The 26,600-nt window shown below is 32.8% G+C and overlaps 2 protein-coding genes across 9 annotated transcripts; both read left to right on the plus strand.

Moving 5' to 3' along the window:
• The first annotated feature begins 80 nt into the window (after window positions 1–80).
• Window positions 81–9,663, plus strand: LOC108205771 (SKP1-like protein 20). 3 transcript variants are annotated; one of them, XM_017375835.2, is made up of 11 exons: window positions 81–166; window positions 574–795; window positions 1,198–1,389; window positions 1,494–1,604; window positions 1,735–1,819; window positions 2,692–2,819; window positions 2,958–3,103; window positions 5,435–5,606; window positions 6,893–6,952; window positions 8,453–8,558; window positions 8,912–9,663. In XM_017375835.2, exons 2-8 carry the CDS (start codon window positions 655–657, stop codon window positions 5,448–5,450), a joined length of 819 nt encoding a protein of 272 aa, XP_017231324.1. In that variant the 5' UTR covers window positions 81–166; window positions 574–654; the 3' UTR covers window positions 5,451–5,606; window positions 6,893–6,952; window positions 8,453–8,558; window positions 8,912–9,663. The 3 variants fall into 3 exon arrangements, with proteins under 3 accessions (XP_017231324.1, XP_017231325.1, XP_017231326.1); XM_017375836.2 differs by lacking the exon at window positions 6,893–6,952; XM_017375837.2 differs by lacking the exons at window positions 5,435–5,606; window positions 6,893–6,952; window positions 8,453–8,558; window positions 8,912–9,663 and having other exon boundaries at window positions 3,004–3,310.
• A 680-nt stretch (window positions 9,664–10,343) lies between these two features.
• LOC108209565 (SKP1-like protein 20) lies at window positions 10,344–26,163 on the plus strand. 6 transcript variants are annotated; one of them, XM_017380536.2, is made up of 13 exons: window positions 10,344–10,499; window positions 11,182–11,506; window positions 11,613–11,662; window positions 14,369–14,436; window positions 15,359–15,454; window positions 16,693–16,911; window positions 17,066–17,257; window positions 17,359–17,472; window positions 17,569–17,647; window positions 19,082–19,212; window positions 19,349–19,488; window positions 22,604–22,711; window positions 25,840–26,163. In XM_017380536.2, the coding sequence occupies exons 5-12, from the start codon at window positions 15,392–15,394 to the stop codon at window positions 22,656–22,658; spliced, it is 993 nt and encodes a 330-aa protein (XP_017236025.1). In that variant the 5' UTR covers window positions 10,344–10,499; window positions 11,182–11,506; window positions 11,613–11,662; window positions 14,369–14,436; window positions 15,359–15,391; the 3' UTR covers window positions 22,659–22,711; window positions 25,840–26,163. The 6 variants fall into 6 exon arrangements, with proteins under 6 accessions (XP_017236025.1, XP_063944048.1, XP_063944047.1 ...); XM_064087978.1 differs by having other exon boundaries at window positions 11,182–11,415; XM_064087977.1 differs by having other exon boundaries at window positions 11,613–14,436.
• The last annotated feature ends 437 nt before the right edge of the window (window positions 26,164–26,600 follow it).

Raw genomic sequence — 26,600 nt, forward strand, 5'->3', positions numbered from 1 at the left:
AAGTACTGACCCAAAAATAAATGGGCCGACTCACCGAACGTCCTGACTCAATCTTTGGACTATATACGGGTCGGGTTAATATACATTGACCCGCTTCACTTGCTTACTGTTCTCGTAAAACTAAAGAAGAAGAGAGTTTTGAATTTCTCAACCATGTTTATGCTCTGTAAGTTACTAAGTTCTACTGTATTCTTCTGATTCGTGTTCTTTTTGTTTATATAAACCATACAAAATGATGATCAATAGTTTATCTATGTTTACGATGATGCTCTAGTTAGAGTCCGGAAAATCCGATTTATTTAAAAATCCCGGATCAGTTTTAAGAAATTATTTTAGCGATTAACTGATTAGTTTGAATAAAAATTCTCGATTTATTGGAAAAATCTCTGATAAATCCTGAATCTGTTAGTTAATTGATTTGTTCATATTTCCGATTTTGACATGTGTATTGCCTTAATTTTGTGGATTGTGATGAACTACGTGCATTGTTTTGTTTCTCAAGCTATATGATCAATTTTGGGTTTATTAGCCAATTAGTATACTAGTTTGTTCGTCTTGTTACGTATCTTTCAGGCTACGGAGTCCTCTATATGGCTTCAAACTACCAGCGGTGACATTGTAGAATTTGAATATGACCTTGCCTGGTACTCCCCTATGATATGTCTCAAATTGAATGCTGGAATTGGGTATTCAAGGGGCAACCCCATTTGTGTACCTCCCAAGGTTGCGTCGTTTGCATTAGAGTTGATACATGATTACCTGCGATATTACGAGGATCCTGATCGCTCCGAGGAGGTTAGATGCTTGTTTGCTTGTTTGTTCTTCTTATCATGGGCTTCGGGGATGGACTAAGACTCCTTTTCATTTTAAGGAATTAAATGTGACAATTATTGCGGGGAATTTGTTCAACTTTGTGCTCAGTAATTCACTATTAACATTCCTTTTCTATTTTATGAACACAAATCATTTATAGAGCTTGCTTCAAATTCTTATCATAGAAAATTTGTCTTTCCACATTTTTTCAAAAGGTTGACAAATCAAGTCTAAGCTTCAGATTGTCAGTAAATTATTTTGGATTTAGGATAGCAGCAATTAAACTGAGGTTTATGTGCTGGGATTTGGGGAAGCGTTGCCTTGTTGAGTTATTTTACCAAAGACTCGCAATTTAAAATTTATTTGTGTTGGTTCTTTGAACAGGAGTTCGACTTGTTTGTTGATGAATTTATTAAAAAGGACACACCCACTCTTTGCAAGTTGGGTCATGCTGCAAAGTGTCTCCAAGTGGAAGAGCTAGTTGATTTGATCTGTGATGGTCTTGCTGAAAACATTGATAAGAATTCTCCAAAAGTAAAGCAAGATTTCTTGAACTATTTCGAGAAGTGTGCAGAGGTTTGTTTTTTTACTTGCAGCCACCATGTTCAGTGCCTCTTTCTTGGTGGTAGTCTGATGTTGCCCCCTTCTTTTTATATGTTTGACTTTGTCAACTGATACAGGGAGAAGAGCTGGAGCCTCACAAGAATCAAACCGGTGGCATACGTATCAGGCTTTCAAAGAAATTGCTGGCTAAACGGACGAAAGAGCTTGAAGAGGTGCATAACGTTAAGGTAAAACTTTGCATCATCTTCTCCATGTAATTACCATATTCATTTTATTAACAACTTGAATAAATATTCTAATATCTATTTTGGACCATACTTTATTATTATATATACATTATTTATTTATTTTTGATAGAAAGCGGAGGCAGAAGTGGAGGCTCAGAAACACGAAGATCGTTCAATTGATGACCTTATTTCTTTTATCAATGGGGAAGATAAAGGTATCATCATCTTTTCGCTCCCTCATTTATGTATGTGTGCCTTATACTGGCTTAAATATACATGATTTCAGAATCGTTCACGTATTTTACATTAGCTATTCTTCTGCTCCTTTTTCTATTTCAAGAAGGGGACGAAGAATTTGCGTTTTGGAGGACTCTAAGTACTCTATCTCTGTTATTTGTGCACCCTCTTCTTCTTGCCATAAGAAAACACAAAACGTAATGGCAGATAAGTTCATGTAAAAAACCATTGGTGCCATGTAATTGTTCAGATGGTGAGACATGAGTAAATGACATCCTATCGGAAAAGTAATGTATCACAACCAGGATTACTAATTAGCTCAATTTTAATATATTAGTCATGTCTCCTCTATATGTTAAAGTTTGTTTTACACACTTTAAAATGCCTACAGTTTTAATATATTACTACGTCTTCTCTTCTGTAGTCGGGAACTAAAAAACTTTCATGTCTAAGTCATGTTCTTTAAATGGGTAGGACGGCACGTTCAACTTTCTGGACACATTTCCTAGCTTGTAGCTGCCTTGTCAATCTTAAGTAACGAAAAAGCTGAAACGTTTCTACCTTGTTAAAGTACTTAACACATTGTAAAATGATATGGAATATATACAAGCGTGTTCTTTCTTTGTAACATAAACTAATGGGACATTCTTATAGTGCTTTATGGTGTGGTTGTCTAATGGGTATCTTTCTAATGATACTTAAGTGAAACATTTTATAAGGTTTGATGGCAGTTTTCAGTTTCTTTATAGTTGCTCCATACCCTGCAGTTGCTCATTGTAGTTTTAAAGATGTAAGGTGCTTTTCCTTTTCATGATTCAAACATCAACATTTAGTTCCATTAAAATGGCAGGTTCCAAGGGTTTGAAGAAGAAGAGGAATGGTTACAAGGGGAAGGAGAAAAAGAAAACTGCTTCAAGTAGTGCTATTTCTTCATCTGAAGCATCTGGTTCAAAAAAAGTCATTGAGAACCATGAGGAGGTCAGCCACCTGATGCTAGTTTGATATTGTTGGTTATTTCTTGCACTTCTTCCCAGTAGTGTATTATGTAGTTTGTTACTGGATAGATTTCATGCATAATTCGAAGTCTCTAAGAATTGTTGATTGACATTTTCTTAGGCGATGCATGCTTCTGATGTTGCAAACCATGGCGGTTCAACTGCAGATTCATTGAAGCTATTCGGCAGTGAAGATGAGAGCTTCAAAGTTAAGGGTGACGCTGCTGATAGTGATCTGGATCTGGTGAAGATGAAAGAGATTGATAGGTTCGGCTGTTAACTTTATAGGTCTTCTAAACAAGAAATCATTCATACCCAAAAGTACTGTGTTGCTTTATTTTTATCTGACTACAGTATTATATACTTCTTTTTTACACCGTGTTGATGGTGTTTTTATCATTTTCAATTTATTCGTGGGACAATACTGTAGAAACTTCTGTTGGGAGCTGAATGGCAATATCTCAGTACCCGTGATTGACAGGGGTCCTTATGAGTGGTTTAGTCTTTAATAATTAGTATATCATTCAGGTATGGAAACTAATATACGATACATATATATACGTGTGTGTACACACACACACAATGTATGCAAGTATGATTTTGTGCATGTCTAACTTTTGAAATCCTAGATCTAACGTCAAACCAAAGACAAATCACCAAGCCTTTGGGAATAACTTTGGTTTTCTTTTGATGGAATGTTCAACAAATTCACTCTTATAAGGACGAGATGGTTTGAAAACTTTATTTACTTGTGAGTGAAACATAAGAGTAGTTTGCCAAAAAAGAAAGAAAGTGACAACCGGCGTTACCGAAGGCGCTTTTAATCGGAGGGCGAGGCAATGTCTCCTCCTTTGGACGAGGCGATTGCCTTTGTCTCATGTCCTCAATTAGGCAAGATTGAGGTGATCGAATAATGGGGCCTTCCTAATTTTTATCTAATTGTATGGAAAATATTATGATAATAATAATAATGTAAATCTTATATTTAAGTAAAACATAAAATATGTGTTTTTTGTATATACGGTTAGTACTAAAACAGAAAAAGTATTGCCAAAATATTTATTTGCACATAAAATGCCCAACATGTTTTGTAGAGAGTAAATGCAAAACATTGCAGAAAGTCATATTTTGTTTAGGTGGCTCTTTGTATCACATTCGTAGTGCAGGTGAATCATGCCTTGTTAGTTGTTACTTAATTAGTAATGCATACAACAAATGTGTTGCCTGAAAAGCTAAGGAAACAAATATTAGACATGTTGTTTAGATGCATCAAAGGTAAAACAAATAGTACTAAGAATTTAAAGATGCGTGGATTAGATGAGTTATAGAGTAAAAAAACAAGAATAAAATCTTCTGCAAGTGTTGTCTGTAGTTTAAATGTGTTAACTGTGGTTTGGAGATAAGTTTCCATTCTTCATATGTTTCATGGAGATAATTTAACACCAGTTGTCATGCTTGTTTAAATTGTATTTTATATTCATTTCTCTACTATTATCTCCCTCACTCCATTTATGGGAGGTTAAATCTCTAGTTTAGATGTGTTAATTGCGGTTTGGAGATAAGTTTCCATTCTTCATATGTTTCATGGAGATATTTTAACACCAGTTGTCATGCTTGTTTAAATTGTAATTTATATTCATTGCTCTACTGTTATCTCCCTCACTCCATTTACGGGAGGTCAAAAGTTTTAAGCCTTGTTTAGGGGAAAAAAATGGATGTGTGTGATTTAAATTACTATAATAATAGATAATGATTCTACGGATGAGCACAAATTTCATTGTGTGTACGCTTGTAATTTTTATTTGGATGGATTTTGAAGTGAAACTATTGGCATTCTTGAGAGAACTGTGCTTATGTATGAAGTTCACCCATAAAAACTATGTGCAAGTACGTGCCTTTCTGTTTTGTGTGAAACTGTATGTGCATTGCGCAGTAAAGTTAAGTTGAGCTTTCACGCAGTTGCGTCTCTTTATTTACTCACTTCCCACATTTATCTAAACTATCCTGACCGTGTCATTGTCGCACGCATGGCGCTGACCCTGCGGCCTGAACGCAAGAACAAACAAGTTCACCTCCACTATTTTGTTCTCTGAAGTGTTTCTAGGTTTTGCTCTTTTAAAGAATCGCAATATGGCATCTTCTTAGATAAATTGACATATACTGAAACAACTAATATGTTGAAATGTTTTTGATGATGTTCTGGTGTTTCGTTTTTGTGTGCCATGTAAGTAACCAATACTAAAATGCTACATGCTCTGAACAGTATGTTACTGTTTTGCTCTCTGCTTTAAGTTTTGTTCCCAACATGTCAATTTTATTCGGATGGGTTTGGTCAACAAGGATGAATTGTTCAATGCTTAATGCTACGGCTACAAAGTGATAGTATAATTAGCACATCAGTAGCAATTTTTTTTTTCGTAATTTAGTATATTTGATAGTTCACTTTAGTATCTATTTTATACATCATCGTGGGAGATTTCTGCATCTATTGCTTTGCATGCTCATTGGAGTGGCTTCAGTATTGATCTGTATCTTATCAACTTCAAATGTTATGTAATATCTTCTTTTATATAGCTTGCTCTTTTCTCTGTTGTCCAGAACCTGGAAAGGGTAAAAGCGGCCCTCCTTCTCAACAGTCATGAAAGCTAGCATAATATATACCATTGTTCCTTATTTGTTCTCTCCTTGTGCATAGAAGTAGAGGAATTCGCTCGGTTACTATATTTAGATCCGGCCAGACTTCTTCCAGGAGAATTATGTCAATCATAAGGTACAAATTTGTATTCTCCCTCTTAGGTTGTGCAATATTGTTTACAAAATCAGCTAAACTTAATCTGTCCTACTTTCCAGAGATTGCTGCAAATTTAAAACTGATGCATCAGATACCTGTTATATGTTTTGTTAAATTGTATGTAGACATGTGATGGAGTTAACCTACTCCTAATTGGTTTTATAGTTTAATAATGCATGCTTTGTTGAACCATATTTAAATGTGACGGAGTTAACCTACTCATAATTGGTTTTAGTTTAACAACAAAAGAAACGCGACACATTATCCACCTATTAACCTTAATGAATAGTGACTTGTGGCTCTCTTGTTATTATACAGCAATTAGCTTGGTTTAGTTGGTTTTGTCTACACATATACATACAATTATGTGAATAAACTGTGAGTATAAGACACAACCCATGGGGTTCTCTTGTTATTACACAGCCATGTTTTCTCCATTGCAGCACACCTCTAGTTTTTGCAATTAACTTGAGGTATGTGTTGATAACATATTTTCTATTTTTCTCTTTTTGGGCCCAGCCTAATTGAAGATAACTTGTGGCAAGTGTTTAAAATATTCTCTACTTTGGGCCAGGCCCAATCAAAAATAACCTAAATAAACCCTATAAATACAACTTAAAATATTTACTTAGCGCCCTCAAGCAGTCTCCTCTCGGCTACCAAGGGAGGCCAGCCTCCATTCCCCTGTAATATACTACCAAGGAGACAATCCTCGTATGGGTGTGAAATACAGATCTCGTCCCTGGTAAGAGAGGTATCTGAGTCTGTTCATTAGATTAGTGGAAATTTCATTCAAGATTTATTTCTATGCTATAAGAAGGACCGCATATATCAAAGCTATTCTAAAATTATAGAATATATAAATAATCTAAATACTTGTGAAAACATAAACTTTGTTAATATATCATTTCTAGGCAATTATCTATTTCATTTTCTATTTATATTTTATATTTTATGCCTTTTGCTCTTCAGAAATATTAAACAACAAATTTTGGTTCTGATTAATGTTCGTGGTTCGTAAACTCATATTCAATGTTCAAATGTTGAAATTAATCATACATTTAGAAGTCTATGGAATTATTCGTTTTTCTTGCAGTGGGAGCCTATTAATATGACACAATTTTCTTATTCTATTTGAGAAGTTTATTTTAGTGGTAGAACTTTTTATTGTTTTTAATATTGCATTCTAAGTAATTTAATTTTATAGTGTTTCCATTTGATCTTATATGTAATAATAAATTATATCACCATTTTACTTGTGCAAGTGTGATGATGCTATTGGAAACTTGGTAAACAATGAAGATTATGCTCCAACGCTTTCCCGGGTATGGATATGAGAGTATAGAATTTTTGTACAATAGTTTTGTTCGGTAAAATGCTTTTATTTGGTTTATCATCTATGACTATGTAAACCGAGTTGAATGAATATTGATAAACTAACACCGTAAATCGTAAAATATTACCTGAACATGTATTTAAAAATCAAAATCATTAAAGATTACGATCCATATATGAATACTCATTCTCCAAGTAATTTTATTATATTTATTGATATCCATACACTTTAAAATTATTACAACAAATCCTTCAACTATCTGTCACTACTAGCAAGCTCTATGTCAATCTCCCCTGCAACTTTTTGGTCATGGGTATATATATATTTGGTCAATTTAAAAATTCTCGCAATGCAGGTCACATCTGAATAGTAAAATTAAAGAAAAACGGTTTCAATGTCCGATAACCTTGTTGCCAATACCATGTCGGAAGCTGAAATAAACGTGAAGATATCAGGGGTGGCATTGTATTACGATCTCTACGTGTTCTTGTTTTGTTCTATTTTATATGTTATGTATGTGTTTCCTCTCTTAATATAATTACTAAAAAGTAATAGAATGACTTTCTTTGATATCAAAGATTTCCTGTTTCCTTTATTACGCCTCCCTTAATATAATTACTAAAAAGTAATAGAATGACTTTCTAGTTTTGCTCTCTATAAAGACTCATTATAATGCATCTTTGGATAAATTATTGTATACCGAATGATTAATATTGTGATATGGTCCTGGCGATGTTTTGGTGTTTTACTTTGTGTGACATATAAGTAACCAATACAAATATATGTTACGCTTACTGTTCAGCTCTCTCAGTTTTGTTATAATCACATTCCCAACATGTCAGTTTTTAGTCAGATTAGTTTGGTCTTTACAAGGATATATTGCTGTTCAATGCTGAATGATAGGGCTACAAGGTGCCAAGTAATTCTGCACTTTAGTAGCATTCTTTACATAATTTAGTACATTAGAGAGTGGATCTTCTGCAGTTATGGTTTTGCATGCTCATTGGATTGGCTTCGATATGAATATGTATATTATCAGCGTCAAATCTTCTATAAAATATTCTTTTATCGTGTTCTTTTGTTGGTCGTCCAGAATCTTGGAAGGGTAGTTCGGCCCTCTTTCACAACACCCATGAAAGCTTGCCTAAAAATACCTTTTACCTTCTTATATATATATATATGGAGACCACGGAGACCTCTTATGTTCTGCAAGTAAAATATTGCATAAAAATATTGCAAAACGTATAATTTTTCAAGTCATGTTAGAACATAGATCATTATTTCATTTAAAATCTTGAATATCATATAATTTTTGCATGTTTATTACAAAATGTTTTATTCTATGAAATATGTTTAGTTTGCAGAACATTTGTTTAACTTGCAGAACATACACATTCTACTTACTAAACATAGATGTTCTTCAACAGTTTTAACGAATATATATATATATATATATTAATGGTTCCTTATTTTTTCTCGTCTTGTGCAGGGAAGTATTTAAATTCGCATGGATACTAAATTTGGATCCGGCTTCTATTTATTGATTTACAAGAGCAGGCCTTCCTGATACAGATGAAATTATATCAAATGATAAGGTGCAAATTTGTATTCCCCTTTTTAGGATGTGCATTATTGTTTACACTTCACAAAAACAGCCAAGTAAAATTAGTCCTACTTGGCTACTTTCCAGAGATTGCTTCAAATTTAGAACCAATGCATCATAGAAAAATATGCATGTATTTATGTTATGTTAAAATTTTATTTAGACTTGCGATGAATTAAATCTTACTCATAATTGGTTTTATAGTTTAACAATGCTTGCATAATTACATATGTTTTAAATTATAGCACATGTTAAAGAAAGAAGGTGGACTATATGACTAGTTCAGAATCTGTTTTTGATATATGTACCTCGTCTTTAATGCACTACTGGTTTTCTTTCAATCAGAAATCAGGTCTTGGTTGGGGCACAAGTATAGCGCTGTTGCTGCTTATGATCTCACTCATTGGTCTCGCTTGTTTCTAACTCAACTCAGTGGTCCAGGAGCAATCTATCTTTTTCTTAATTCGAGAACATCGATGGGTGCAAAGAAGACATCAGGCAGCCAGAGAAAAAGTAAGGAAAAGAATGATCTGAAAAAGTGCTTCCCGGTGCAACTTTTATATGATACTTGCAAGGAGGTGTTTGAGAATGACGGCCCTGGGATTATTCCCTCCCCAGAGAACGTCCAAAGGCTTAAGGATGTTATGAGCTCCATATGAATACAACTGACTCAAAATATGACGATGTAGTCGTGTGCAGAGGATAAGGAAGCGGTGGTGGCCGCAGTGGATGGCGGTGACGGCAGCTATTCCGGATTAGAATGGGATCTGTGGTTTCAGAAAGGAAGCGCTAATTGTGCCTTAATTGAAGGTGTTAATTGCACTCTACAGAATTTTGGAGATAGCAGATGGAAAGAGGACATGAGTGTATAAGTCATTGTAGCTATAAAGATCGATGATAGCAGGGGTTTCGCATAATTATCAGAAGATACAAGTTTTTCTTGTAATTTCTTTGTTAAAAATGTAATTTTGTTTTGTAGAGCAATTTTTTTTCCCTTGAGTTCTTTTTCCCATAGAGTTTTACTCTTGCTGGTTTTAACGAGGTCCAATTGATGGGTTATTTTTTCTGATATTAAAGGTCATATCATTTAAACGTAAGGGGTAGTTCTTCGGTTAAGTATACTTTTGTTGGTGAAGGTAACTCTGTTCCGTCGGATATTATCTTTTCGATACTTAGCATCAGTAGAAATTAAAATTAAAATTGTTTAAATTAAAATATAATATATTACTTGTAGGAATCCAATCGTAAATATTCATATAATCTTTTTTAGTATTATATCTAGTGATGCTTGTTCTATTTTTTGTCTGCCGATAATTATGAATTAATTTGAAATGACTCATAACAATATTTGATTATTAAAAATTTCTACTTTTATAATTTCTTAGAATTATATATAATATAATTATCAAGATTTCATAGATTTTAAAATTACTATTATTTTAATCACTTAGGAATACAATTTTAGATATTTGTATGATCTTTTCTATTATATCCATATTATTCTATTTCGATTGTTATAGATTTATAACTTAATACAAATGTTGAGGTCAAAATATAATTTTAAAAATTTGTTCAGATTATTATTATTTTATACTATGCACACATAAAAATTTTAAATACGTGTTTAGAAGTATTTTTATAATAAAATAATGTTTTAATTAATTCAGTAAATTGATGAAGTTATAACGGACACCTTATTTTAAAAAAAATAAAAAATTAGCTATACGAAAAATCAATTACCCATGTGGCCATGTCTATTTTAGCACGGCATCCCAGTTGCTCTCACAAAAGCATAATAATAATTGAACGATCCACAAGTGGAAACAAATTCTGTTTGAAACTTGCTCTGTCTGTAAAAATGGCTCCGGTGGTAGAGATTATGAGTCCGTCACACTCTGGCTTATCTCCTAACTCCTGTGCATACAAAACATCTGTATGTAATCTCCCCTTTCGAACTTTACTTGTATTTGCTCTGCTCTGACCTAATTTTGTTTCATACTTTATCATTTTTTAATGCTCATATTGCTTAAGTATTAATTAATTCATTCTTTTAGGAGTTTAGCTCAGTGATTGAATTGAGAAACCCACTAGTTGTTACGTACACCTTAAACGAAGTTACAGAAGTGACTGAATTTGTTACCGCCTTACCGGAACAGCGCTTATCATATATATTTGACAATGTGCAAGCAAATTAAATCCGGAGACATGTCAGTTTGTTGTTAGTGCTTTGGTTGACAAGATTCACTTGACTTAACTCAAAGAGGATCAACAATTCTGGGCATATTATGCCCAACAGCACTGAAATTGTATGTAACACTTGCTAAAATGACCGAGTTTTTGTACCAGTGTCAGATTTTTTTTACTGTCAATAATCGGTCTGGCAGTCAACCTAAAATGACAGGAACCAAATTCCCCTGTGGTAACTTTTTAACCGATATATGTGCCAGAAACGTCTTCAGCATGCAACATTGGTTTTCCAGATGCCTTGTTGACTGTTTGTAATTGCATTTACATTGACATCTTTCTTTCTTTTGGTTTTCTTGTGTATGTAATGATACCAGGATCATTATTATTTTCTAAATTTCTTACACTTGTTTTTTTTGATGTCAATAAAGGTGGGCAAGCAGATGTATGTTCAAAATAGGAATTATTGGCCTATCTTTATTGGTCCACCATCCTATCACTTCCAAGTGGTATTGTGCTTCATTAACCTCCTTATAGTCACTGGCATCTTCATCTTCGTTGGTGTAGTTTGCAATTAAAAACCATATCTCTTATGGATGCTTTCATGTATGCTTCACTCTCACTTCTGCCTGCATTCACTTGGAAGATCTTATCAGCAACTATTGGTAATATTATCCTCTGTGAATCATTCTTTGATTGTTCATTAAATTGGTTGGATCACAGATTAAAGGGGCACGAATCATGAGAGCTTTAAATGTATGTCATCCTATACACGATTATAGGTTGTAATTCATGAAGACCTTAATGACTTCATGGTACTTGACACATGATACAACCATACTGTTCTTTCCTTGTTTTTCAGGATATTAATGGATATATATGGCTTGGAAATATGCAAGGCATCCGATCCAGGTGCAACATATACAATACATGGTTGGATTTTGTAAAATAAGGGGGTGTGTCCAATTGGGATTCTTAATGATTTTTTTGCATTCATGAAATCTAGATGTATTCATATTTTAAAAAATGCATTAGAACCTTTGGTTAGTCAATTAGGATTTTAAATCATCTGAAAAAAAATATGGTGGTACTCAATCAGGATTTTAAATTTGCTTATTCATAATCTGGTGGTGTTCAATTTAGATTATTTAAAATCCATTAAAATTTTATGGTATTCAAAACTCAATGGATTTTTTTGGACTTTATAAAATGATGTATTTTTTGGGATTGTTTCGTGTAAGTAATGTTCTTAAAAATCTCTCCATAGTCCATGAGATTTTAAAGGACTATGCTCAGAGGTGTCAATTTTGAGTAATAGGTCAGGTTCGAGTCGGGTTGTCTTACCCAATTCTATTTTTGGTCAACCTGAACCGAAATGGGTTGAAAATTTTAACTCGAACCCGACCTGTTCGGAACCCAATCAACCCGGAAATGACCCAAAATTTAATTAATTTTAATTATTTTTATTGTATAAAATTATATTTATTACAAGATATTATAATAATATAAATAATAATTTAATGAGAATATTAGTGGATAAATTCTTTTTAATGATTTATAAATATAGCACAAATGTATGTAATTGTGTAATGTAGATTTATATACTATGCATTATGTATTATATATAAAAAAATTCGGATCAGGTTTGGGTACACTGGGTCAACCCGAACCCGACCCGAGTTTTTCGGGTAAAAAATTAGCTAATTTGAACCTGGCCGGAAATATAGAATTCCAACCCTAATTCGTATTTTTTTGAGTCGGGTTCGTGTCAGGTTTTGGGACTTGTCGGATTTAGAATTTGTCAAACTTTTAGCTTTGTGATGATTGTTAGTATAAATTAACTGTTGATGGTGTAACACCCCACTTAGATATAGCAGAGGTTACAAAAACTAAACAAGTTTATCTTTTTGTTAAGTTTGACTGGTCAAAAAATAATGCAAACTATTATTATCTAAGAAGGGCTAGAGTCTGCAAAATATATTTATCAACAAATCTAAATAAAATTGAATAAAATATGTCCTCAAATATATTTAAGCAAATATATAATTAAGTAGCACCCGTTATATCCCTGCTTTATGCCTAGCTACGCAGGGAAACAAAGAATTAAGAGTGAGTTAAATGGCCGATATGAATATAATATACAAAATTTAATAATAAAAAATAAATATGTAAATTAATATAATTTATCAAGTATCAAGTATTTTTGAACAAGTGACTAACAAGGATCAATATAACAATGAACATGTGATGTATGTAAGGAAGCAAAATTAATCAAATGAATCAAATCCAAGGCTGAATCAAGGTAGGTACAAATAAGACCTTTTATACAAACCAAAACAATTGTTGGCTGATAAGTTATATCAAGCAAAGTATAGTGCAAACAGTTACTTCGTTAGTTGGCCTAATCCACATAAATGATGTATTAAAATGTTCTATACATTCTCACAAAGAAACAAAATTATCATCGTTAATTCACGTTTTATATGCCGGAAAAGCACTCGCATACTCACAACTTACTGTGGTCCTACTAAATTTTTACTTGATGAATAATGCTTATGGGAGTTATTTTAATAAATAATTGTATTCAATTCGAATTTTAATGTATTAATAATTATTTATGAATTTTAGTGGATCGTATATGAATTATATGATGAGTCTAGCAGAGTTGAGGTAAAATATCATAGAATTGATGTAGGGTCCCTTGGATTTAAGCAAAATTTATTAAATCTCGTGGATTATGGAGAGATTTCTAAAAACATAAAATATACAAAACAATCCCACAAAATCCATCATTCTAAAATGTCCAAAAAATCCATTAGCTCTTGAATACCATCAGATTTTAATGGATTTTAAATATTCCCAGCTGGATACCACTAGATTTTTAAGCATAATTTAGAATCTTGATTGAATACCATCAGATTTATTGAATAATTTAAAATCCTGTAGAATAATTTAAAATCATATTGAATAACCCAAGATTCTCATAAATTTTTTAAAATCCAAATTGAATACACTTGAATTTCATGAATGAAAAAAAATCCTTAGAAATCCCAATTAAAGTCAACCCCTCGTATATCCCGCTAAACAGACAGAAGCTTAAAATTTTACAAGAATGATATGGAATTCGGTATCAACGCAAATACCATAAAATGATAGTAAAATGTGTGAAGTTTTGAAATAGTTAATATATCTTGTAGAAAGCACAAAATTTGAAGAGGCCTACAATTTAAGAAAAGTAACAGAAGGCATAAAACAATTCTGGTGTGCCCTGTATGTAGAATATCACATTGATAGGGCCACTCTCTAGATAAGTGTTTTTCGTCATATATTACTTTTTACCAAAAAATTAAGGAACCACACTTTTCATTATATTACTTTTTATTTAGCTGGAGATACCTTTATTTCACATTTCTCGCAACTCTTAGACTTGTTTAATTGGTGGGACCCATTATTTTGAAATCCCCTTATGCCTTTTCTACAATTTTAATATAAAAATATTATGTAGTATTATACTCTCGGCATGAATCTTATCCAAAAAAGTTGATACACACACACACAAGCACCAACCACGTGACTAATTTTGTGCTTATACACACACACAAACATATTCATATGCAGAGACAGAGAGAGATAGAGAGGGGTAAAGAGGTTCCACCGCAAATACATATTCTGGTCATCTATCTCAGGTCTGATAGAAACACCTAGTTCGTATATTGAAAAACTTCCGGTTTATGTGTTTGTATATCCATTATCACTTTTTCTTCTTCTTCTTCTTCTTCTTCTCTCTCTCTGTCTTTTTTTTTTTGCTGCAACTCTGTTTCATTTGCAGGTTCTGTACTGCCTCCTAGATTAATTTACATCAATTTACTCTGATCGTACAGGAATACATATTTCTAAGTAGTATTTGTTAATGATTGATATATCATGTTAGGTGTTAATATTTTTCTGACATCTGGTTAGCTTTATTCATTCACCCATTTTTATGTTTAGTATGATGTTAATGCATTTAGTTTCAATTACTTATGATTAATATACTGAAATAGTGTATAAAAATATTTATCCTTTTTATTCAATTTTTTCTTTGCTCTTCAAATTTTCCTCTTCTTTTACTTCTTAAACATACAATTTCTTGCCACCATTGTTGCAGTAGTGTGTTTGATTTTTGTAAATAAAAAAAACTCCCTCTAATTCATTTTAATTTCAATTGATGTTTGACTTTTTTCACACATGTTATGATGCGAAGATGTAAAAAGCCATTCCCTCCGTCCCCTTTTAGTTGTTCCTTTGACCTGTTGCAAGTATTTTAAGGTCTAAAAACGATTATTCTAAAACTTGATTTTAAAATTTTCTTTTTCTAAATAAAAATATAAGTAATATATGTTGGATAAACTTCCACCTAAACTCATGAAATTATATCTGGATGTGCATCTGAAAGTAATAGATTTTCGTTTTCAATAAATTTATTAAATATTGAGCTATCCATATGCTATAAATTCATTAAAAGTCCATCAATTATCTTTCGCATCTGGTAGTCTCGATGTCAAACTCCACTGCAATTTTGTTCATTATCTATAGTTGTATAATCATTTGTTACTTCTTGCAATATAGGTCAAATTTAGTCAAGTAAAGAAAACAGAATCTATGTCGAACAACCTTCTTGCCAGTGCCTCTTCGGGAGCTGAAAGAGAAGCAAAGAATGCAGAGGTAGTGTTATACCATGATACCTATGCATTCTTGTGTTGCGTATATTTTGTTATCTATTTATATATTCTCTTCGAATAATTTTCTAGAGAAGTATAGAATGACTTCTTTGATATCACAGATTTCCTGTTTTTGTAATATCTCCTCCCTTTTGTTTGTTACTTGCTTGAATCTCTTTCACTGTGTAAGTTGTGACAACTGGAAACCTTAGAGCTGAATAGTGGTAGAAGATTTTCATCTCGTATTGCTCAGTTGAGGTTATAAAGGTAAAATGGTGATTTTTGAAACCTTTTAAACCAATTACCTAGAGTATCACATATTGTAATTGAAATTTGGAGTGTCGTAGAACTGTTTTAATTTTTAACTCATTTGTTCAAATGTTGTTAATTTGTGCGTCTAATTCATAGAAACTTTGGAGAAGCTGTTTATGATTTATCTATTATGTATTAAAAAAATTATCAAAGTAACTGGTTTGTTTTGTTTTTGTGTTATTCCAATGGTACTCTGTTAACAATCTTTTGGACTTTTTTTCATGCACACTTTGTTATCCAAAACAAAATTGGAAGGAGATGTTTAAAGAATTTAATATTGTAATATAAGTTTCAAACATTTATGGACACCACAAGATGAACATGTTTTTGATGAGGATACATATATAGCTGGATAACATAAGCATAATAAGAATTGTCAATATGTGACAGATTCGTGACAACGTAATTAGGTAAAGTAGAGTTGGCTGTTCTATGCTTGTGGTACTCCACAGTTGAAAAATGCCATATGCGTTATGTGTTCGACGACAGAAGTCATAACAAGCTTGGTCTTGTGCCAAATACTAACATTAGGTCCTGTTTTTAAACAACAAACATTATTGATTATGCATCTGATTCCATTCAGGCTGAAATTTATATTAGCTCAACACGTGGCAGCTGACAACTACCTTTCCGTGCTTGAGCCGCTCTATGCAGCTTAAAAAAAAAAGATGAACGATCAACTAAAATTATTAGGTGTCAAAAATTAATTTTGACCGCTTATTTGTACGACACTGGTGTTTCTATACAATTTTTCTGATTAAAATTTACCGAAGCTTTATGTTGTATCTTACATGCCTGAAGTATTCGTATTGGAAATGAGATTTCATGCAGCACTACATAATATATTTACACTTCCACATAGTTTGTAAGCTTTGTACCTTGAATCTGTATGGTTTTTTTTAATATGTATTTACTATTTTGTGGATTCAGATAATGAAATCCTATGCATGGATTCAAACTGCTGACGGTTCCATCCAAGAAGTGGAACGAGAGGTTGTAACGTTATGGCCCACGATTGATCCTGAAATGAAAAAAGGACTTGGATCTTCACAGAACAGTCCTATAATACTACATCCAAGAGTCGCACCTACTACTTTGAGTTTGGTGATTGATTACTGCAGATTTCATCTAGCACACAAGTCTTTTCAGGTTAGATATTATTGCTTGAACCTTATGGTCGGAATGCCCTTCCTTTTTCTTGACTGAGATTGTTGTATAGTCTTCTGTACATCTCCATCTGTAAGATGTCTCGATTGAATACATCAAAAATTCTAAATCTCATGTTTGATTTCTCTTTGTATAGGAACACGAGACTTTTGTTGAGAAGTTTCTCCAAATGGATGCTAGACGTCTTGCTGATTTGCTTAATGTTGCAGTTTACCTGCGTCTGGGACCACTGCTTAATAGCACTAAAAAAGCTTTGGGCCAAAAGATTGGTGATAAATCCAAAGAAGAGATATGGGATATGCTGCACCTATATGATGATCTTCCAGAGGTTCTTCTTGTATCTAGCATACTTAGTTATAAAATCCCAGGGTGAAGCATATAATATTGTCTTTCTTTTGTTGAATTGATGTTTATTAAGCAACTGGGCAGGAAGGGAAGATGAAACTAAGTACGTACTCTGACGGTGATTCACGAAGGAGGCTTTTGAAAAAATGTTATGCAAAACATAAAAAGTCAATTCAAGAGAATTTAGAGATTCTGAAGGTTAATATTTCTTCTGATAACTATTTAGCTGAAGATTATTAAAATTTTTATAATTCTTTACAAAATCTGGCTGTTGAATATTTTCTCAACCTGTAGGACTTCGTGACCGGAGTGGAGCCTATGCAACATGAAGATACACGTGAAGTTGATGATCTCGTATCATATATCAATGGAGGTATCTTCATTTAAGTTTCCCTTCATTTTTAGTATGCATACCTTTTTACTGGCGTAAATAACCATGTATACATGAAGCCCGCCATATGCTACCTGGGTGCACACATCGCAATGTTCGGAGGAATTGTGCTTTTTAGATTTTAACCCAAAGGGATACGGACATTGGCATTTTTGGCTCTTTGATGGGGCTGTCTTTTTTGGGCTTTCGTTGGTTTTCTTGTTTTTTTGTCTTTATTCCTGTTTTTCCTCAGGTATAAGTGAACGTTCTTAATTTTTTGAGATGCCGTCTGTACCCTGTCACCTTTTCAAATGATACGCTTTTTTAAATCTCAATAATGGAACTCATGTTGGACATTTGTACATAGTTATGATAGTTTTCCTTGGGAGAGGAAGATCAGCATTGCGAGAACTTCACATCTTACATATGCATTGTGTGACTTTACTTTGTTTCATGCGAAGGCAAAGGTGAAAAGTAGTGGTCTGTAGCCTTAAATAGAAACTAATATTCTGGTTTTTCTTGTAGCAATCTTAAAAGGGAACTTGTCATTTCTGAGTATTCTGACTTGTTTAGATGTTGTTGAGTGTGTACAATTCAGATTAAATGTTAAAAATTAGCAGAAAAATAAAAGTATTAGTTGATATTGAATATGGATTGTGTTGTCTATATATTATCTTACTAGTTAATACTTTGTGGAGATAACATGAGTTGGGCAGATACTCCTCTAGTTTATAAAGATCTCTTAGGAAGATAATTCATCATCTTACACCACTCTAGATAGCTTATCAAGAAGTCAGAGATATTCAATGCTCTGTTGGAGAACCAAGTTAACCTTCATGTCCAACCGAAAAGATATTTCTTGTAAATGAATCAAATTAATTAAATCTGTAGGAAATTGCTGTGTGGTTCTCGTTCAGTGAAATTTTGATGCTCTGTTCTCTTAGATATCTTTTAATTTGTTCTACATACTCGAAAATGACATGTTAGCTCAGTTCTTGTATATCAGTCACGTCTCTTCTTCTGCTCTCTGTAACTGAAAAACTTGTCTCATTTCAGTTCTCCAGGCCAAGTAAATTGAACTTTCAGGACACATGTTCTGCCCTATAGGTCTTTTTTCAAACTTTGGTAATATAAACGGTGACGTGACATGTTCACCTCATTAGAGTGATCTGCACATCCTCAAATGATATGAAAAATATACAAGCAAATGGTTTTGGTAGTAAAAAATTGGTGTGGTTATCTTATTATTTGTTTTGTCAGATACTTTTGGCACTCTGTATAGGTCTGGATGGTAGTTTAAAAGGTGACGCAAGGATTTCCCTTGCTTTATCTTTGCTTAATGCCGTACGGTTGCACATGGTAGTTTGCAGGATGCAAAGGTGCTTTTGCTATTCATTATGCAGACATCAAAATTAATTAGTTCTATTGCTTTAGCAGATACCAAGGGGGTCAAAACTTCTAAAAAGAAAAAGAACCGTAAAAAGCGGAAGGAGCACAAGATAACTTCTTCCAATAGTACTTCTTCAGAAGCTTCCGCTTCTCAGGAAGTCATCGAGAAGCATGATGAGGTCAGCCACATGATATCTATTTTGATATTGTTGGTTATTTCCTGGACCTCTTCACAAAATTGTACTGTGTAATTTGTGCGGTATATTTTAGGAATAATTTTGAATACCTAAGATGATGTGTGTAAACATTTTCTAGGGAATAAATGCTTCTGATTCTGCAAATGATTCGGTCGCTGATATGTTAGATCCATTGGGCACTCAAGACGAGAGCATCAATGTTGCTGAAGATGCTTCTGATGATGATTTGGTTCCTGCTCATGATGAAAAGACTGATAGGTTAGCTTGTTAATCTTTCAGGTCCTCTGAACATGAAATTAAATTAGTTATACCCGGAGTCAACATGTTGCTTTAGTTTTACCTGACTGCAGTACTTTATACCTTTTCTAATGAATCAGTTAGTGTGCCAATTGTGAGAATTTCAGATTAAGTAATGTTGGCAGCACTTTTTTATTTACAATCTACTTGGTTCCTTTTTTAAACTTCTGTTGGAAGCTGAATGACATTATGCCAATACATATGATAGATAGGGCTACTTTTGAGTTTTGAGTGGCTGTGTCTTTACACTGCTGAACTATATATGGTGGGTCCCGAACAAAATTATCGTAATTCCATCATTTAATTAGTTTTATTTGTTAATAATAATTTCCAGCTCACTTTTGCTATGAGAAAATATATACTTCTGTGGACATGCTGTGGCATCTCTTGATCTATATATCATTTTTATTGCTTTAAAAAAAAAAAAATGGAATATCAAATGCTTACGTGGGAGTCTTGACCCTTCTCTCATCTTCCTTGATACTGAATTTAAATTAGACTAATCTCTCCAACCATTTAACCAGAATAGCTTTACGAATTGCAAGTATTATCATTATCTGTCAACGAATCAACTACCTATATTTAACTAATCAATCGCAGAATTTGGAATCACCCAAAATATTGGATCTTGTTATATGAACCCCAGCAGAAATAGCCTATTTAAAATATTTAACGGTGAATATACAGTATTCATCCATTGTCCGGCAGATATATTAATATGAATCTAAATTTGGTGGTTGTGATAATAATGAGTTGGAGGTGTCCAGAATTACGTGGGTGAACAGGAGATATTACGCTCAAAATTATGGGTTATCATGGCAAGTAAATAAAGGTGAAATAATGATTCCTTTTTCAAGCCAATTTCATATGAACCATTTTAAAGGTTTAAAGTAAGTGGGCAACACTGGATATTATTGTTATCTATAGTTCTCAAAGCTTGTAAACAGAAAAGGGTTACTCTATGAAAGTTTGTAGAGATTGAATAAAATAAAATAAAATTAGGGACCTTGCTCTCCAGGCCCTAAAAGACCGGGTCTTCAGGTATATTACTTTCTACCTTTTATAAGTATTAATGACCTATGTGTTGTGTTCACTTGTATATAGAGTTTTAATATTATGCTTTTAAAATTTAAAATAAAATATAATTATATATCCTCCTAATTCAGGTAAACATATTGTCCTTTTAAGGCAACAAATTTTGGTTAGGTGTACATTTGCTCGGGAATTCCATCCCACTATATTTTCCAATTTTTAGTATTTAAATTAAATTATTGTCAAGTGTTCATTATACTGATACAGGCTTGAATCTAGTTGAATCTTGCTTGTAGAGAAGCTACAAAATCGAAAAAATACCCGGTAAAAAGCTAGAGCACTTGGAATGAAGGCGACATCACATTGTATATATCTGGAATCTCGAAAGCTCCAAGCTAGCTAATCATATGTTGGTTCAATGTTAGACAAGATGATATACGTATTTGATTCACTTGTTATCGACTTTATATAATAAACTTGTGAAGCCGTAAAATATTAATTGATTTCCGTAATTTTTTATAGTATTGTTGGTAAGGAATATATATATAATTGAATAAAATCGTGTCAAGAATTTAGTAATTTAGTAAACTTGTTTGACTTGTGTTTATGAAGTTATGAAAGTCATGCAATATCTGAGTTTTGGAGATAATAAATGCAAAACAGGCCCAAAATTTAGTGCTACCGGCCCGAAAAATCATATTTTGTTTAGGCAGTTATAGCACATTCTTCATGCAGGGGAATCATGCCTTGTTACTAATCGCTGAGAGTGAATAGCTAAATTGAAGGAAAAAATGTTGCGATTTTTTCTATTGTGCAAAGTGTCGTCTATAGTTTAATGTGTTAATTGTGGTTTGGGAATAAGTTTCCATTCATATTGTATGTTTCATCGAGATAATATAACAACGACTGTCATGCATGCCTGGATTTGTTTTGATTTCATTGCTCTAGAAGTATCTCCCTCACTCCCTTCATGATAAATCGAGAGTTCGAGCCTTGTAATTGTTGAAGGCAAAATTTGATGTGCGACTGAGTTAAGTTAATAAATAATTATATATATGTGTGTGTGTGTGTGAATGTGTGAATGTGTGTGTGTGTGTGTGTGTGTAGGTGTGCACAAAATTTAAAGCAAAGCATGTAAACATGGAATCCCTAGTTGGCTGAATTTTGAAATGAAACTATTGGCATGCTTACTAGATATGTATGATCTACTATATCTAGTGATTTCCCTTGAACGATGTGAACCCATAAATACATGTGCAAGTATGTGGCTTTTTTTTCTTCTTGTTTTTTTTTTTTGGTTGTGAAACTGTCTGCGCATTGCGCGAAAAAGTTAAGTTTACCTTTCACATCTCTTTATTTACTCGCTCCTCAATTATAAAACAATCCTGCTTGTGTAATTTTCACGTGTCGTGCTGACCCTTGCACGCAAGGAAAAACAAGCTAACATTTACAAACTTGTTTGTAAGAGTTTTCTAGTTTTGCTCTGTATAAAGACTCACTATATTGCATCTTTGGATAAATTGTTGTATATCGAAGTGATTAATAATTTGATATGTTCCTGGCGATGTTCTGGTGTTTCACTTTGTGTGACGTATATGTAACCAATACAAATATATGTCACGGTACTGTTCAGCTCCCAATTTTGTTATGATCACATTCCCAACATGTCAGTTTTTAGTCAGATTAGTTTGGTCTACAAGGATATATTGCTGTTCAATGCTGAATGATAGGGCTATAAGGTGACAAGTAATTCTGCACTTTGTTAGCATTCTTTACATAATTTAGTATATTAGAGAGTGGATTTTCTGCAGTTATGGTTTTGCATGCTCATTGGATTGGCTTCAATATATATATATGTATATTATAAGCTTCAGATGTTCTATAAAATATCCTTTTATCGTGTTCTTTTGTCGGTCGTCCAGAATCTTGGAAGGGTAGTTCAGCCCTCTTTCACAACACCCATGAAAGCTAGCCTAAAAATACCTTTTACCTTCTTTTTTATATATATATATTAATGGTTCCTTATTTTTCTCGTCGTGTGCAGGGAAGTATTTGAATTCGCTTGGATACTAAATTTGGATCCGGCTTCTATTTCTTGATTCACAAGAGCAGGCTTCTTCCGGATACAGATGAAATTATATCAAATGATAAGGTGCAAATATGTATTCCCCTTTTTAGAATGTGCATTATTGTTTACACTTTGCAAAAACAGCCAAGTAAAATTAGTCCTACTTTCCAGAGATTGCTTCAAATCTAAAACCGATGCGGTATATTAAAATATGCATGTATCTATGTTTTGTTGAAATTTTATTTAGACATGTGGTAAATTAACCTTACTCATTATTGGTTTCATAGTTTAGCAATGCATGCATAATTACATATGTTTTGTAATATAACACCTGATTAAAGAAATATGGTGAACTGCATGAATAGTGTTGAGAATCTGTTTTTGATATATATATACCTCTCTTTAATGCACCACTGATTTTCTTTCAATCAGGAATCAGGTCTTGGTTTGCAAATATTTCCATTCTTTTATCATTGGTCACTTGCCAATGACGAAATGATTATATATTATAGTAGTTATGCTTGTTATATAACAGTAATCGGTATTTATTTTTGTAGCAATAATCATGTAATAATGAATTTTCTACTGCATATATCCTTAGCAATGGCACAATCTTTATTTCTTCACCTAACTGTTGTCTTTGGTTTGAGTTATTATATAGACTTAAATGCAATTTGCACCCCCTTTACTTTAGGGTAGGGTAAATGCACTTTACACCCAATATTTCCACAACAAACACTTTGCATTAAGATCCAGCCTACTACACTTTGAACCCTCGCCATGTTCGACCGTTAACGTCAAAGTTGACAGGGGTAAAACTGTCCATTCCAATTCTATCTGCATTATTTTTGATTTGCACTCCTTTGGTTTAGGATTATTACATCCAATAATTTCTTTGTCTAAATAATTATATGAAAGTTCTTTATCTAAATAATAATTATATTATTTCACAAACACACACACGCACACATATATATATATATATATATATATATATATATATATATATATATATATATATATAGGCAAGTGATCAAATAGAAACTAATGTTATTCTAGAAACTAGAAACCACTCCCATGATCACTATTTATAACTACTAATATCACTCGTTTATACGCTATTTATCACTATTTTATGCAGTTAAATTAGCAATTTTTATTATTGATAATTGAGAAAATTTACTTATGTTTGCTAGTGGTTATCGATTATTGATGATCAATTATAGTTGTAGGAGGTCTATGATGGTAAAAAAATGATGAGATGAGGTGTGTGGTGGTGGTAAATAATCACTAGTAATGGCAAGTTATGGTGACAAGCGGTGGTAGGTCAATCGTGGGTATAGGTGACCGCGGTAGCAGTGGAATGGGTTGATAATGATGCCCGGAGGTTCATTAATGTGGTATGAGTGAAGATGATGATGACATATGTTGCATATATGTATATTTATATATCTATATTTCTGAGATTCTTGTATAGGAAATAGTGATTTGTGATGTACAAACGAGTGATATTTGCAGTCAAAAATAGTGATAAAAAATTGGTCAGATATTAGTTTCTAGTTTCTAGGCTAATTTAGTTTCTATTGGAGTAAGCCCCTATATATATATATGTATGTATGTGTGTGTGTGTGTGTGTGTGTGTGTGTGTGTAGAGAGAGAGAGACCAATACTTACTTTTAGCAAGTTATCAAAAGTCTATGTTTCAACCATTATATCTTTCACCTCTCCCACGAGCCACAGATACATTCAAGTTGGTCTCCCAGTTCTTTAGATTAGCCAGGATCAGATCTGGTACGAGAAACATTATGACATCTTTCTTTAGTGGTGATAGAAATGAGGAAGTTAAAAGAGGACTTGTCACTTAAGACATTGAAGTTAAAACTCAAATATTAAATGCAATATGATAAGCATGCATGATGCCTCCATTCCGTTTCCTTGGTCGAACCAAACGACCCTTAATTTTTTATGTGTTTGTATATAAATGTAGTATGTTTTCAGAATTTTTTTTATAGTTTTTTGTAAAAATATTATATGTATTAAATATTACATGTTCACTGTAACAGTAAAATTTACTCCCTCCGTCCCAGTCATTTGTATACAAATGGCTAGGGCACGGAGACCAAGAAACTGAGTAAGAAAAGAGTAAAGTTGGATGAAAAGTGGGTATAGTGGTGGGACCCATTTATATTTAATAATAAATTTGAGATGGTGGAGGAAAGTAGTGGGTGTAATAGTGTTTATATTATTATAGAATGGAGATAGTGGAAGAAAGTAGTTGGAGTAATGATGTTTTATATTATAAAAGTTTACTACTTTTGGAATGTATACAATTGATGGAACGTCCTAAAAAGGAAACTGTATACAATTCACTGGGACGGAGGGAGTATGTAAATGGGTTTTGTGAAAAAGGAACCTAGGTTGCATAAAAAAAAGGTTGTGTAATAATTCTTTTAAAAACGAATATTTCTTCTTCTTTTTTATGTGTTGTGTAAAAATATAGTATGGCTTATGTATTTTCTTTATAGGTTTTCTGTAAAATTATTATATGTATTAAATATTACATGTTCACTATAACAGTGAAATTTATTTAAATGGGTTTTGTGAAAAAGGAACCCAGGTTTAATAAAAAAAAAAGGTTGTGTGATTAATCTCTTAAATACGGATGTTTATTTTTGTTTTTTATGTGTTGTGTAAAAATATAGTATGTGTCATGTATTTTCTTTTTAGTTTTTTGTAAAAAGATTGTATGTATTAAATATTACATGTTTACTATAACAGTCAAATTTATGCAAATGGGTTTTGTGAGAAAGGAACCGATAGAAAAAAGGTTGTGTAATGAAAATAATGATTGGACCTAGCTGAAAAGGAGAATAATGGGTTAATCAGTTACATATTGGTGTGATCATGTACACAAGTATATCATAAACCTCACCTACACGTAAGTATATCATAAACCTAATCTGTTACATGTGATCTGACTGTCTAGTGTTTAGTTACCCAGTTACTCAAGAAATTGAGTTCCTGTTTGATTCCCTATTTTTCAGCTGTAACCTTGTAGTCTCTAGCAAGATGAACATGTCTCCTTTACATATTTCGATATAGTATTACACTTTCATCGTATATTTTTATACTTGCTTGCTCCTTGAAAACTTTTGGATGTCTACACCCTTGCACATTTCTCTAATTGATAAACGTTATGTTTGGATGGACAGGAGATCAGAAGTAATCTGCATTTGTCATGAACACCTGGAAAGGGCTTTGATGTATTGAGTAAACGCGTTAGAATGTGGAATTAGTATCTTAGGTTGGGAATAGCATATGGCTAATGATTTTTGACTTTAAGATGCTGGGGATTGGTTATCATATAGTCGTATAGTTTCTTGTTTCCATGTGCCAAGTTATATTTGCCTATGTCTGGATTATGAAGGTTACCATTACCGTCCAAATGATTAACGAATTCATTTTGCTCAAACCCGGATGTACCTGTAGGGTAATGTAAACGAGTAGCTTTTTAAATATAACTCATATTTATTTTATTGTTGTGTTACATTGTTCGCATATCTCAAACTTATGTCCAGTTATTCCTATGCTGTGAGCATTTAGAATGCTGTTTTCTCTACGCATCAATTAATGTAAATATTATTTCAAACTTCTTTTTGGGGATAAAGATGCTTGTTTGCATTGTTTTTCCGGACCCAAACGAAGATCAGTTACTGAACTTATTTTGTCCAAAATAAGGTTTAGTAACATACCAAACCCAAACCACTTTTTCACAAGGTGGAGAAGTTTTATATGAAAAATCATATACTTGTCGGGGAAAGGAAGTAATTTCGAAAGGAAAAACACCTGATATTAGCATGTAATTGTTGCGTCACATAAAATATTGTTTACGTTCAGTGAGGATGTTCATATCTTTTCCTGAGTATGTAGTTCCAAGGCAAAGCATGTATTGAAGATCAATGGGATGATCCCT

This window comes from Daucus carota, chromosome 2 (genome assembly GCF_001625215.2).
Source record: "Daucus carota subsp. sativus chromosome 2, DH1 v3.0, whole genome shotgun sequence".
Taxonomy (NCBI): domain Eukaryota; kingdom Viridiplantae; phylum Streptophyta; class Magnoliopsida; order Apiales; family Apiaceae; genus Daucus; species Daucus carota.

What these genes read in the sequence shown, in the direction of transcription:
- LOC108205771 (XM_017375835.2), top strand. Translation starts at nt 655, where the DNA reads ATGATATGTCTCAAATTGAATGCTGGAATTGGGTATTCAAGGGGCAAC. An exon ending in ATTTCGAGAAGTGTGCAGAG is followed by an intron (nt 1,390 to 1,493) that starts GTTTGTTTTTTT and finishes CAACTGATACAG; the next exon opens with GGAGAAGAGCTGGAGCCTCA. An exon ending in TATCAATGGGGAAGATAAAG is followed by an intron (nt 1,820 to 2,691) that starts GTATCATCATCT and finishes TTAAAATGGCAG; the next exon opens with GTTCCAAGGGTTTGAAGAAG.
- LOC108209565 (XM_017380533.2), top strand. Translation starts at nt 11,630, where the DNA reads ATGGCTTGGAAATATGCAAGGCATCCGATCCAG. An exon ending in TAGCACACAAGTCTTTTCAG is followed by an intron (nt 16,912 to 17,065) that starts GTTAGATATTAT and finishes CTCTTTGTATAG; the next exon opens with GAACACGAGACTTTTGTTGA. An exon ending in CGTATCATATATCAATGGAG is followed by an intron (nt 17,648 to 19,081) that starts GTATCTTCATTT and finishes TTGCTTTAGCAG; the next exon opens with ATACCAAGGGGGTCAAAACT.